At 33.1% G+C, this 15,223-nt stretch overlaps 1 protein-coding gene across 4 annotated transcripts in view; it reads left to right on the forward strand.

Annotated features, from left to right (window-relative positions):
• Window positions 1-15,223, forward strand: part of SLC4A10 (solute carrier family 4 member 10) — a 221,952-nt gene that overhangs the window by 100,114 nt on the left and 106,615 nt on the right. For 2 of the 4 annotated variants that reach the window (XM_065881067.1, XM_065881069.1), the window contains exons 7-9: window positions 7,073-7,164; window positions 8,146-8,235; window positions 13,141-13,298. In XM_065881067.1, coding sequence (XP_065737139.1) covers window positions 7,073-7,164; window positions 8,146-8,235; window positions 13,141-13,298 — 340 coding nt within the window. The remainder of the gene's footprint in view (window positions 1-7,072; window positions 7,165-8,145; window positions 8,236-13,140; window positions 13,299-15,223) is intronic. The other 2 variants (XM_065881068.1, XM_065881070.1) reach the window with 1 other exon arrangement.

Consider the following 15,223-nt stretch of genomic DNA (forward strand, 5'->3'; position numbering starts at 1 on the left):
TCTACTTATGAACTCTAACAACTGATAAACTCTAGATAAACAAACAAATCAAAATTCATAGCTGTAAATATAGATTTGACATTCTGCTTCAAAATATGCAGTAGAGATTTAATCTTTTTGTGCAGTACTACAGAGAGATACAGAAGGATTTCAATACATCCAAAATGGTAAAAATAATATTCTCATTATTAAAAAAAGAAACTCTTCAGTAGAGTATATCAGGCAAAAACTGACCTGTTTTAAAATTAAGATTATAGATTAGGAATTAAATAGAGTGAGTATCTTCTAGAGACTTGAAAACAGAAAACATTTTCCTTGCCAAGCATAGGGATGGAAATAAACCCCCTCTTGTTTAATATACCTTTTACTTTAGAAATGAAACAATTGAAATTCCCTCAGAAAACAAACTGATGCTTATATACAGAACTCTAAAAGAGTCATATAGAATAAAGTTTCTACTGCCTTAGTTGACCTGTTCCTTGAACATGCTACCTTGGTAGTAGTCCCAAGGGTTAAACATTCAGATATTTCAATCTGAAGACCAAATGGGGTTCTTTCCCATTTTATAGATTAGATTTACAAGATAGTGATTTTCTTGCTTCTCTCCTCCATCTGCACTATTTTGTTCATTACATTTTTAGTGCTTTGTGATAATTTGTCAATCACTCCTCCAAATACGCTAGCTTAACTACTTTGTATAATTTTTTTCTTGGTGTACTGCACATTCTCTTAAGGGCTAAGATGCCAGATGCTATGGATTCACCAGGCGTTTTTAATGCCACCATGCTGTGTTTAACTTTCACGTTTCATTAAGCATCAAAACTGTGAGAATTAAGTGTCTGATTCTGATGTTTCAATAAAAAGTGATAGCTACATTTGGCAAAGCAACAGCAAAAAAATAATAGAAAAATCATATCTTCTTTAACATTAGAACTCTGAAAAGGATGTTGTGGAAACTACTTAAATATATCAAGAATATTTGAATAATTTCTTGAAACTAGAAGGACTTTCTAAAATACAAATAAGACTTTTGTTTTTAATGATCTAGAAAGCAAGATATACCAGTATTTGTATTCATCATTTAGGTCATACATTCAATTTTATTTGAGACTTTGGCTTACAAGTCTATTCTAAAATATTATTATACTTTTGATAACCTTTACATTAAAAAAAATAACTTAAGACTCAGTTTCCTTAGGTGTAGGGTGTCTTCATTCCACTGTTTCCTTTAGTAATAATTCTAACTCTATTTCTTTTCCTTCACATATCTTTTCTCTCACCTATTCTGAGTACTTTCCAGTTGTCCCTTTTATTTAGGATCTTAAAAGGAGTTACAGAGCAGAAGGTCTCTGACTTACTTTCAAAACTACAGGTTACTGGAGAACATTTAGATTTGGAAGGATGGGATGACTTGACTCTTTAGGCCTGCATAGATTTTAGCCCTTAAAGTAATGTACACTTCTGTATTGTGAATGATTTTTATTTATGGCTTTTGAAAATCAGTTTTATGGCTTTATAATTGCGTCTTTTTACAAATGCGGTACTTTTTTATTTTCAGATGTACAATGTTTTATGCGTGTTTAGATATTTATATGCTGTCTTATTTTTTAAATACTGTGGTCTCATAAATAAGATATCAAGAGTTTAAAAAGTATTCCTTATAATGTTTTATCTCTAAGAAAAGAAAGCTCAAATAATAATTCTTAGAATTACTTGAAAGAAAACATTTAAAAACTCATGTAGATGATAGAATTAAACATTATATAATAAAGGTGTTTTCCATTGTTCCAAAAAAAAATCAGGATGACATTGTTGTCACAGCTGGTGGGTCTGTTGAGAGACTGTATTGTTGCTACTGAGTTTTGGAATCTCAAGACTAAGTCTTAACAGCAAAAATATTTCTAGTATGATGTGTTTAAATTTGTTATTTCTTATCTTACATTAATTATTTTCAGGCATACCAGTTTTTCTCCAACTTTAATTGTGTGCATACTTTCATGTTTTTGAAGTATAGCTGACCTAATCAACGTTTTCTAAATATTTAGCCTTTCTTTCTTCTTGTTTTCTATTCCCATGAATAAATGTATTGTTACACATGTATGTAACTTTGTCATTCATTTTTATATTTCTTTATTTTGCTCTGTCTTGTGTCTGTCTCTAACAGGCTCATCTCATCTCTGTACCTCCCTCATCTCCTACCCTTTGGGTACTCTAAATGCGTTGAAGGTTTCTGAGGTAGTGTAAACCAGCTTGGTCTCTAGGTTAATAGTAATGTACCTCCATGTCTTCATCCCAGTTTCCTTCTATTACACATGATTTTCAGTGGATTAAGCAGTAGCAAATACTGATATGCTTCAGTGGTATCTTATTCTCCTATTGATTTGAATTTGGCTAAATAGAAATTTAAAAGCTGCTGTTTTATAATACTTATATATGTAATTTATTTAAAAAGGAAGAAAACTGTAAGTAAGGACTTGAATTAATATAATTTTAATAGATTTTTTGAGAACATATTTATGGTTGTCTTTCAATACTGAGATGCTTTAATGATACTGACACTACTTAAAGTGGAAAACAGTAATTCTGACATAGTCTCATGCTCTCCTCCTAACTTTATGATGAGGAAAATGACTCTGCCAGTTTCGCAGTGGACTTGGTGGAAAAGTTTTTGTGTAACAAGCGGAAAAGCAGAGCTTCCATTTTCTAGTTAGAGATTGCTTGAATTACTCTCAGTTTTCTCCTGTGCTTGCCCAAATCTTTTATGATTTGCCTTGGAAAAGTACATGGCCTATAATAACTTTTTATCTAACTTATATATGATCCCTACATGGAGGTCCAGAGGGAAAAATGAATTCATGACTCAAAGGAAAATTAACTCAAGCAGTTGCTGATATGAATACTATATAATATGCACTTTAATTGATAAGATGTATAACAAATATTGGAATTTTGGATTTAAGATGGTGAACTCTTTGAGTTTAAAAGGTTGGAAAAATTAAAATATATGGTAAATATATAAGGATGATGTTAGGTTTCTCAAATGTTTACATTCAAATAGTCATGAACATGTCTCAATTAATAATAATAGTGTCCAATTTTCATTAGTTTTTGAATAATTTACCCTGAATATAATAAAGTTTTAAGTTAATAAATGTCTCTTTTTGGATAATCATCTTAATTTCTCAAAGTTATTTAGATATTAACAGATGTGATTAAAAATTGTGATGACATTTACTTATGGAATATATTAGTTCGGACAGTGATGAGTGGGCATAGTGAAGGTAATATAAAGAAATAGGCAAAAATATGTATGTTCAAAAGAATTGTGGCATATTGATGAGAAAAATTATCATAAAAAATAGCATTCATAAAACTTCCACACATATATGGGAATTCTAAATCCTAACTTTATACTATTTTGTCTTGGAGGGGGGAAAATCCTAGCAAATTCTTTGGTATCCTTTTAGGACACATATTCACTTTCTGGCTGAATGTAAAGTCCTGTACCTGAAAATTGTCTTCTGTGGACTAGTATTGTTTTAGATATCAATGAGAAAATAAGAGATGCCCTTTCAAACCCTAAATTTACTGATTCTTCTTATGTAATAGTATTTGAGTTAATGAAAGTCATTTTGAAATCTAAGCCCATCACCTTCTTCTGAAAGGCAGTGATAACTGGACTAAACTAAAGAAATCTAAGTGTTTAGACAGAAAAAGATTATAGTTGATAACAGAATTATAAAAATTATTTAATTTATGAAATTTCCAGTAGTTAGACTATAATTCATGCTCAGGCTTTAGATGGATAGGTAGGTAGGTAGGTAGATGAAGCAAATAAAATTTTAAGCTTTGTTTAAAGGCTTCAAGTTATTCAAAATAACCCAAACCAAACCTCTCAGTTTAATTTTTAAATAATAATACCTATGCATTTTTCAGGTTTTCAGTTACTGCCTTGAAAGTATACACATTTAATGTGTTGTTTCATTTTAACAAATTAACATACACATTGAGAAATAAGATTTGGAGTATTTTTTAAACTTTGATGAGATTAAATGTATTTACTAATATTTACTAATATTTAGCTATTATCTCTGAAATAAAAAAGATATCAAACTTGTGGTTTATATTCCTTTGTCATAGGCTGGCAGTTTTTATGCTTTTTTCCTGCAGTAGCATACATTCTATGCACATACCTAAAATCTAGAACTAGCAGGGAAATTTCTGTCATCTCGTATGTCTCCTGCTAGTTAAATACTCTCCACTAGGTCATTATCCATATCACTTAAAATAGTCATAGAAAATATTTTTCAAATCCCTTCCTGATTATCAACTTTATGAGGTAATATTTTGTAAAATTTTCAGAACAAGAATAGCATTGAACAATAAATCTCAAATATATTAATACTTACCAGAGGAAATACAAGTGCCAATGTTTTAAACATATCTCATGAGCTGAAGGTAATTTATGAAATATTCTGCTTTTAAAGTATATATGTGAAAACATAGGCTATCCAATTTCTTCAAATCTTAAGTTACAGCATATTTTCTATCCATTGAAATCTCTTCTAAGTTGATGAGTTTGTACTGGGTTGACTATTTTTGTATGTTTGCTGATTGAGTTAGATAATTGTTCTTCCATGTAGTTTTATATCACATGAAATAAGTTATTATAAGAAAGCAGATATATGTTTATTTAATTTAGCCATGCCTTGAATGTCACTGTTCAATTTTGCAGAACATTCAGTAAATTTAGGTTTAAATATATCTAATGTTCTAACTCATGAAAATATGGAGAAATGATGTGAAACTGGTGATTGAAGACATCTGTTAGTAGCACAAATGCATTATGTAAAAGGTTTTTTTTAAAACTACAGTTATTATTTTGAGAATGATATTAAATGGCTGCTAATGAACAGTTCACAGTCATAGCTGCACGCTGCAGTTAGAAATGGGAGAATGAAAATAACTGGTACAGCTTAAGTCTGTCACTTCTCTAAGGTTAATATATTTTTTTGGAATTCACTGTAATCAGAATTTGTGTTGCAATTATACTCCAATAAAGATGTTAAAAAAGTATAACTTTTATATACTTATAAAATTATACTTTATGTTGATAGATGTGTCACTTTAGAAATTGTTTAGGATCGTATTACTCTCAGATTTTTATGTTCTAAATCTATGTCATTTATAGAAGTGCTGTATCATGTAGGGTCAATGATCAATTCTACTGAACTGAACTCCCTCTCATAGTCTAGGGTAAGACATCTCCCCTATAGGTCACAAAAGAGCAAAATATCCTAAAAAAAAACAAAAAAAAGAATTTGTGTACATGGTTTAAGGTGAATTTGCTTTTAAAATCATTTGAAAAATCTTCACCAAATGTATTACTTTACTTTGTTTAGTGAAAGCAATGAAATATTTAAAGTTTAGAAGAATCTTAAGCCCATGACTCTGGCAATATAACAATTTTAAACCATAAAAAATTGTACCTATTAATAAATGACCCCTGCCTGAGAGGCTTAATAGTTCAAAAAGCCAAATTATAGTAATATTTGAAAGTAAATTATCAGTGTTTTAAGTCACACTTAAATTCTAGTTAACAAAGAATAAGTGGATTTCAAGAGAATTTAAAGAAGAGGTATTTGTATATACACTAGCAGTTTAGAGAAATTCAGTAATTGGAGAAGATGAAACTAAAGGTAAACTTGGAATAAAGTTGGGATTTAGGCAGGTAGAGGGAAGAGCTAGGCAGAGAGAAGAGTAAATATTCCCATCTAAGACAAATGAGAATAAGAACAGTATTTTTGAGTCACTGAGTTATGGTTATAAAATATGGTCAAGGCTTCAAAGCTGGGTTGTCATTACTTGTATCACAGTAAAAGTAACAAGTGAGGTTGGAGAGAGGTTAGGGAAAAGAGAGATACATGTGAAATTAAGCAAGCATCGTTAGTTGCTAAATATGGACAGATTTCATATAAGCTGTGATTGAAAAGACTGCTTCATATTTAGTGAATAATGGAATGTAATTACCCTTGGTTAGCTGTTGTCACATTCTCAGCTGTACTGTCCACTTAACTAATATCATAATCTTTCTTATAATGGGGAAAAGGCTACAAAATAATTAAGTTGCTGGTTAGTGTTAATGGAAAACAAATACAATTCAAATTTATTGATCTCTTGTCATGCAGACCAATATCAGTATGCTTACACAATTGAATAGTGAGAAGCATAATATCATATTCACAGTATTCATAGTATATGAGGCAAAGGTATTTCTAACTAAACCTCTCATATAGAAATCTCTAAAAGTTGTTGCCAAAGAATTTTTTCTCTTTGGTTTGTTTCTTCAGATGCAGTAGAAGCTATAAATATGCTATGTACTTTTCACATAAATATTCGCCCTTTAAAAAACAACATTACATTTGGGCTTCCCTGGTGGCACAGTGGTTGAGAGTCCGCCTGCCGATGCAGGGGACACGGGTTCGTGCCCCAGTCCGGGAAGATCCCACGTGCCGCAGAGCGGCTGGGCCCGTGAGCCATGGCTGCTGAGCCTGCGCGTCCCGAGCCTGTGCTCCACAAGGGGAGAGGCCACAGCAGTTAGAGGCCTGCGTGCCGCAAAAACAAACAAACGAAAAAAAAACAACATTACATTTAAAATTCTTCAGTCTGAGCTTAAATCATAAGAGTTGTCTATCTTGTCATATATACACATATGCATATACATATACATATATATCCCAATAGTTTTGGATAAAATTTAGAAATCACTGATGTTTCAAACCCATGATTAGATTAAAATCTTTTTGTAGATGTTCTTTCTTCGTAAAGAATAACTATTTAGTTATAGAGTCTTAATCTGAGAATTAGTTTACATTTTCTTGGCTGAATTCTCCCGTTTCTATCTGTAACTGATATATAAGAATAATTGTATTTATATGTATCTATTTATATTGACCCTTCATGCTTACTTCATTAAGAAACCTATGCTGGTTTAGTTTAATTCATATTTCACTCAATATGTCTAGAATTATGTAAGTAATTGTTTGTGTTCTGTAATAACAATCTCTTTTAGCAGGTCAGGTTGTTTCTCCTCAGTCGGCTCCAGCCTGTGTTGAGAATAAGAATGATGTGAGCAGGGAAAACAGCACTGTTGACTTTAGCAAGGTAAGCTTTTCTCCCTCTCATTTAAGGAAGCCTCTGAGTTATTACTAGAAATTATCAACCATTTTAAGAGGTGTTGACACAATTTGTTTTGCATGCACATTTGTTTTGTTTCTTATCCAAAGCTTGATATTGTTACAGATAATGTTAGCATTTAAGTTCACATGCAGTGTTCTGCCTATTCACAGAACCAAACGTGTAAGTTTTATGCATAGTCTTCAGGTTTCAGCCACTTGGTGTGATGCATCTCTTACAGTAAAAAAGATAACTGTACTTCACAGAGAATTTAACAGAAATTTATTGTTTAAAACTTTTGCTAGTTTTTTTTTTCAAAATAATTTTTCCTCTATTTGTGGAAAAGCAAATCATGTAACTTAAGGCTTCACTGTCGTGATTCAGAGAAAGGCATTAGTATTAAGAAACACTAGAACATAGTAAGACTGAGCAGAGTTTTGAATAAAAACATAATAAAGACTGACTGTTGAGGGATCCATCTAATTGGAGACAATTCAGATGAAATCATTTATTTGAATGTATTCTAAGAAAAGAATCCATGTGAAAATAATGTGCTTTTCTCAGCAAATTCCTGACATCCTATATGTGCTATTGCAGGCAATGGCAAGCTAACACTTGATCAGAAAAGAAGAGTTTTAATATTGACCAAAAATAGAGTCAACACCTTTCTTTGTCTGAGTGGCTGAAACAGTAATCACTCCCAGTAATTTGTTTTTCACAAGGTCCTTAGCACTCCCAAGGATTGTAACAGTGGGAGGAGGTGGGAATGGGAGGCAGTGTATAGGAAGTTCCCTGCATCAAGCTTCTGAAAAGATTAATAGCGATCAGCTCCTTGCTGCTGTTTCAGAATCCCTCTGCCAGTGCCAAAATGGTCTAGGTCCAGTCCTGTGCATGCTCTCCCTCTGGTGCCTGGTGGAGTCTCTGTGGGAGCATGGTGTACCAGCTTAAGTCTGTTAATTATGCGTGCAGGGGCTGGGAGGCCAACAAAAGGGGCATGCTAGTCCATGTGGGATGAAACAAAGGCATGAAAAAGGACCTCCACACCAGCAAGAGAGAGAGGTGAGGGCACACTCGGGCTCTGTTTCTACAGTGGTTCAAAGCTCATCTCACTGTATGGAGGCATGTGATTCAAATATTAAGCCAGTTCAAATGTATTCCATTTCCTCTCCAAAAAATATCTTTTTAAAGCATTACATCTTCATTCATCTGCAAGTTGGAATAAAATTGTCGCAAACTGCCATACATTTATTTTCTGATGTTCTTCATTTGAAATAGGATCTTAAAAGCAATGACATAAGAAGTTTCTTACTTATTTGTGCAGGCATTAACAGTATAACAAGAGCACAGTGAACATTCTCAAAAACAGTGATAATAAATCCCATCCTTTCAAATAATTAGCTTTTACCTTTTTTTAAAGGATATAACCCTTTGACACTGAATTTTATATCTCAATATCATTTTGCTTTTAGTTGTCTGACCTAGTTTTGCAGCCTTCAAAAATGCTTCAGTACATTTGAAAGAAAATGAATATAGCCAATTGGAAACAGTAGTCTTATTTTCAGGGCTCCTAGAACAATTTGAGCTATAGAAGAGTGAAAAATAGGTCTTCTTTTCTTTAATCCTTTTCTTTCTTGTTGCATTTCAAATCACTGGACTGCTCCAGATTTTAATGAGAAAGTTAAACTTCTACAGCCTCTACTCAGTGCCAGCCATCTATATTTCTTAGTCTCCTGTCCATAGCATGGCACATTGCAAAGAACATGCTTTTGAGAAGGAGCATGGGATCCTAACTCTAGCATTTATAAGCTATCTAATCTTGGAGGAGTTCTCTGACTCCATCTTTCTCATTTGTAAAATAAGAATAATATCTATTTATAATTTTGGGGGGAAGATTAAGTGAGAGAATATAGAGAGAGAGCCTGGCAGAGTGTTGGGCTTATAGCAGGTGTTCAATAAAATGTGGCTACTATTATTATTGTTGTTGTTGTTGATATCAGTGGGAACAGCAGTGTCAGAAGTAAACACTAGACCAGAATTTAATATGTTTTGGCCCCCACTGGATCTCCAGTGCCTTGAACAGTGTTTGGGATGTACATGTTGAGTGAATCCTATGAGGTTCAAAATAATTTAAGCCTTCAGCTCTGGATTTTTTGGGGTTTTTTTTGAAAAACAAAGTAATACTTCTTACCTTATAACCTGGAAGGACAGAGTAGTAGGACTTGGAAAGAGCAAATGTAATGCATCATTATGGAAACAAATTTTAGTGCCAGATTTTGCAGGTACATGAGTTAAGGTTTTTGAGCCTAATGATTTCAGTTTGGTAGTAAATTTATCAAAGTGAATCTATCAGTTAGTCTACAGATTACTTTGTTTATTTAAATATTTTAAGTTTTACTATGTAGATTCCAAACCCCAGTAGAATTTTGGGATGTTAAGGGAAAAAAGTCCTTTTTCATTTCATGTAACTTGATCCTATGTTCTGTCTACCTTCAAACTATATATTTTTAACCCTTCCAGTGGTTAGGCCCATCAAACTTATTCGTTTAAGGAATGTTTGAAAACATGATCTGAACTGTCAGGTTTTTTGGGGTTTTTTTTGTGGTATGTGGGCCTCTCACTGTTGTGGCCTCTCCCGTTGCGGAGCACAGGCTCCGGACGCGCAGGCTCAGTGGCCATGGCTCACGGGCCCAGCCACTCCGTGGCATGTGGGATCTTCCCGGACCGGGGCACGAACCCATATCCCCTGCATCGGCAGGCGGACTCTCAACTACTGCACCACCAGGGAAGCCCTGTCAGGTTTTTTGATTCCCATAATGCTTTTGAAAAGCAGATGTGTTATGTTTTTAAACTGACAGCTAGAAGATGGCTATTTTATTATTTCCCAAATGTTGGCGATTTCTTTTATTTCAAATGACTTAAAGAAACTTCCACATTATTTTCTGTGTAGAAAGAACTCTCTTCTGCATCAATCTTTAGTATGTGAAATATGAAGAGTTGCATTATTAAATCCTAGAATTGTAGGAAACCTTAGAAATCTCATTTAGAAAGTGAGAAAGCTGAATCCCAGATTAAGAGAGCTGCTCAAGATCACTGGTTGGTTAGTGTCACAAGACCATTTCTCCCCAGGGAATTTCTATTACTTTTCTTGTACTTTCTATAATGAGCTTAAGACTTAAGCTTTCTCCCTAAAGACCCATCTGTATTTCTTTCACATCTCAGTGTGTAGCTTGTCCAGACACTTCCAGTTCCACCATGATCTTCTGTCTAAACTTGTTCCCTAGAGATATAATTGTTTCTCATCCACAACTTAAGTATCAAATAACCAGAATAAAGCATCTTTTCCTTCTTAGCATAAAGGTCTGGAGACCCCAGAAGCATGAGTATAAATCCAGATCCATAAGAGTATAGCTTGATTTCTTCAAGATTCTGTTCAGAGGACCAGAAAAATTTCCTTATGTTTATTCTGTATTTGAGTCCACCTGAAGACTGTCTTAAGGCCGTAGGTCAACCTAATTCCTCAGAGCTGTTTTTGATATTTGTAGTTTTATAAAAGATTAAACTGTGGTCCTTAAATGTGATCTTTTGTTATATTAAAAGTTAGGTTGCCAAATAAGGTTCTTTATGAATCGTATGTTAACACAAATACAAATATACAGGGCTATCCCAGGAATAATATAATATATTTGTATAATATAATAATATAATTAGATAATATGTTATATAATCTATTACCCCCAAATATATGACTACTCCAAGAATAATATAATGTAATGAGCATAATATAATGACTACTCTAGATATATATTATTTAACTATAATTTATTACATTTTAAATCGAGGTAAATTTGCTAATCCTGAAATTAAATTCAGTATATTTAATGCATTTTTTCAGTAACAGATATCAATTAATGATATATTAGGTATTGTATAATGCAAAAAATAATATGTAAGGACCATGTATTTTCTTTTATAAAATTAAGCTATTTTAGCATACTGGTACTCCTTGATTTAATTAAATTGAATCTTAAAGCAGGCATGTGTATAATTGCCACCTGCCTGAGGTACAGACGCTAATAGTTAAGGCTATGGCATTTGTCAAGAAATAAATGAATTCACAGAAAGTTTTCCAGGTTGAACTTAAACTTCTCATTAGAGTTATGACAAGTGTTACCAATATGACTCACACTGATTATCAATTATCTATTTTCTTAATAAGCTATTTTCTCATTTTAAATTTTGTTCCAGTGTATTAACATTGTATAATTGTTATTTCTATTGGGGGGAAAAACTTAATAGTTTACTTTTTGAGGCTCTGAGAGACTTATCTCCATAAGTCTTTATTATGTTTTTCTCACAGGGCTAATAGTGTTTAGGTATTACGAGCTTACAAATTTGTATTTGGAAGCAAATTTTTAGGTTAAAAATTTTGGAATTTATAATCTTTTTCTTTTTCTTTAAATAGAACATTGCTTCTATTTGATATTTTTAGTGAAGTAACTGTGGATTATTTTTATATTTAATCCTTTTGATAAAATGTATACTTCATATAATGGGTTTCATGTTCTATGGCTCCCTTATCTTACAGAAAATTAAGTAGTTATAAACCTTCTAAATAGCTGTGCTGTGGTCTTGATTTCAGAAAACAACAAATTTAATGTAGTCACTAAAGTCTGGCTATGGACATCCTAAGGTATTCCTCCTAAAAGTTTTAATTTTTCTTTCGTTTTAAACTGCTGGGAAAAAATATTCTCAAATCATTAAATTTGCAGAAGAAATACCTGACCCAAAAAAAGGTCTTGTTGGCCTCATGGTATTTGCCAGAGCTCTTCTCTCTCTCCCTCTCTCCTCTTCTTCCTCCTGTTAATTTTCCTCTCCCTTCCCCTCCACTTCCTCCTCGTCCCCTCAGCCCCCTCTCTCTCCTTCTTTCTCCTTCTCCTTCGTTTCCTTCTCTCTGTCTCTGTCTCTCCTCTTCCCACTTTGATCTTTGGTCCCCATTTCATTAACATGAGAGCATAAAAACAATTATTACAGCAGTTAAACTATTATTCTCCCTGCAAACAGGTTTCCATTAAAAGCAACTCAAATGAATTAGAAACAAGAATTAGGCCTTGTAAAATTGACTTTAAAATCACTGCTTGGTTTTCACTGAGGCTCTCTGAATGAAAATTGATATTTATGCTTAAGAATATTTTACATTCATTTTCAGACTTCACCCTTTACTCCAAGCATTTCTTTTTTGTTAATGATACTTTTGTTTTGTGTGCATTCATTTCAGTCACAGACATTTCATATCAGAAATTCAACAATGGCTCTTCAGCAGCTCCAAATGTTAATATTTTTATTCTTGTTTCCTTTGCTCTGCCATATCTAAATTCTCTGATGAGAAATTAAAATTGAAGATTGATCAAGCCAAGTAGAGAATGTGAAGGATATAGAACAATGAAGATAAAGTTGAAGACTAAAGTCATAATTTATACTATAAGGAGAATCATGGTTATATTTCTTTTGAAATGGGCATATTTTGAATATTAATTCATTGAAATGTATTGTGCACAAAATTAAGATAATGTACTATGCAAATATTTAAATCTATTGACAAATGCTAGTTAAATTAAGATTAAAGTATATTAATTTAATTGAACACATACTCCTTTCTCCCTGAAAATTTCAAAATTACTGATGCTGAAAAAGAATCTTTTAAAAATATTGAATAGAGAAGCTAGAGTATTCAACGTATTAATGACAAATTAGAAAAATACGAGGTAAAAGAAAAAAGTTTTTTTTTTAAAGGGCAAGTAAGATGTTTAACTATTTTTAAATTTATTTAAACTATATTTATATAAGCAATATTTACTTAAACTATATTTATTGATGGGTTACCATGTGTGACATACTGTGCTAGGATATGATTTAACAAATTTTTCCAATTTTGATTTACCTTTTTTTACTTTGTGATGATCTCAGGTTGATCTGCATTTTATGAAGAAGATTCCTCCAGGTGCTGAAGCTTCAAACATCTTAGTTGGGGAATTGGAGTTTTTGGATCGAACTGTAGTTGCGTTTGTCAGGTTGTCTCCAGCTGTACTGCTTCAAGGACTGGCTGAAGTCCCAATCCCAACCAGGTACAAAGTATAAGAGCATCTTTTGCACTTTTCTTAAGCCATTTATTTGTGGGAAAAAAGGTGTAAATATAGTTTCCTCTGAGAGAAACTAAAGTGTAATCGACAAAACCATTGTTTCTTCTTGTTTGTGGAGGAGGGCAAAAAGTGCTTTAAAAATTATCCAGTCCTTTCCTCCTTCCTCTCAAATTTCTATGTTTTCTTTTAGGCATGCTCCTCATCTCTGACTACCCTGGTCTATATCACCATATAAATCCTTTCTTACAATTTTGGTGAAAAGTGATAAAGTATTAGGCTTTTCTCAAAGATTGCATTAGACTGTGGGATCCTGTATATGAGTGTGATCGTACTTAAAAAGATCAAAGTTTTCAAGGCCTGCCTTATGCTTGACTGAGTAGGCCCTCAGAGTACATGTAAGTGCCATCATTAGGATACTACCTGCTGTATCTAATGTACTATAAGATTCAATCTTAGGCATAGTATACTTCACATACATAGAGTCTTAAGAATCATTGGTAGTAGCATCATGGTACTATGGTTGAATCTGAATCAAAAGTACAAATTTAATTTGATTACCTGAACTTGTTTTTCATTCAGCTGTACATAAAAACTAACAACTTTACCACAATACAAACTGAATTTTGTTGTTTATTATTTCTCTCTATGTTATAGAGATAAGACTGTCCATGGGCAAATTGAAAAAAGAATATTGTCTACAGAACATTAAGTTCCTAGCAATTCCTCCAGGGGACCTTGTTTTCTTTCCTTCTCACTCCATCAGATGCAATTCCTGTATATAGACAGCCTTTTACTCTGATCCTGTTCCTATAGCAAAACATATCTATGTAGGGCCCCATTTCCTACGTGACTGCTGCCCTTTGTTTGATGCTATAATTATTTCAGATGCTGTTAATATGCCTCCTCGTCCAAACACTGAATGCCTTAGCCAAGTTAAATTGATGAAAAGTTCAGGTGCTGTGGCAACTGGGTTTGTAGAATGTTTCTTCTATGGACCTTTGGCCTTAAAACATAGCAGATTACATCACTCTGTGTTTTGATTGTGGTTAAGATATTCCAAAAATATGGAATAGTTTAGTCAGGAGAGGCCTCATTTTATTAGAGCTCAGCTGACTGGAAGGGGATTCAGTGTTTGAGTGCCTCTTCCTGAATCTGTGGAAGAACAGATTTGAGGCAGGTAGCTAGTTACCAATTCAGGTTATAGAGATAAGTGTCTGTTCATCCTGTTGGAGGGCTACTGAGACTTCTGATACATACCAACTTTTATTAAAAAAGGGGAAGGATGAACTGGGCACATTAAGGTGGCCTCTGACTGTATGATCAAGGCTGCATTTTTCTATTTACACCCTGTAATCTATTCAGAGTTTCTGGGAATTTGGGATTCAGATTTAAGATGTGAAACTTACTAACCATAGAGGTATTACTTTAGTAGATTAAAATTCTTTTTCATCTTCCAAGCAGTGCATTCTTATTCTACCACTTAGGAAGGTATCCGATGAACTCTGAGTAAATGATGGATATTTATGACAATGATAGCTCTTGTGTTTCAAAGGAAAGAAAAGGAAAATTCCCAGGAGTAGAGAAAAGCCATAATGGGGTTATATACCCTCACTTTGAAAACTGTAAAGGTTTAGGTGACCTCATTTCATACTGACATAGCAAAATGTGTCTACAGAACAATGGAGGAAAAGTTAGGGGCACAGTAGAGCCACTGTATGAGGAGAGATTTAAAAGACTAGACTAGTTTGGAAAGGTGAAAAATAGAAGAAGATTAGTTAGACAAATAAAATAAAGAAAGCCATTCAAGGTTCCTAATTATCCTTTCTTAGGAGGACAAAAGGGCACACCGTGTATATAACAGTAACACATAGTAAAAATGTCAGAAAATAATTTTAGGGCTTTATAAATAG

This window comes from Phocoena phocoena, chromosome 7, assembly GCF_963924675.1.
Source record: "Phocoena phocoena chromosome 7, mPhoPho1.1, whole genome shotgun sequence".
Classification (NCBI taxonomy): domain Eukaryota; kingdom Metazoa; phylum Chordata; class Mammalia; order Artiodactyla; family Phocoenidae; genus Phocoena; species Phocoena phocoena.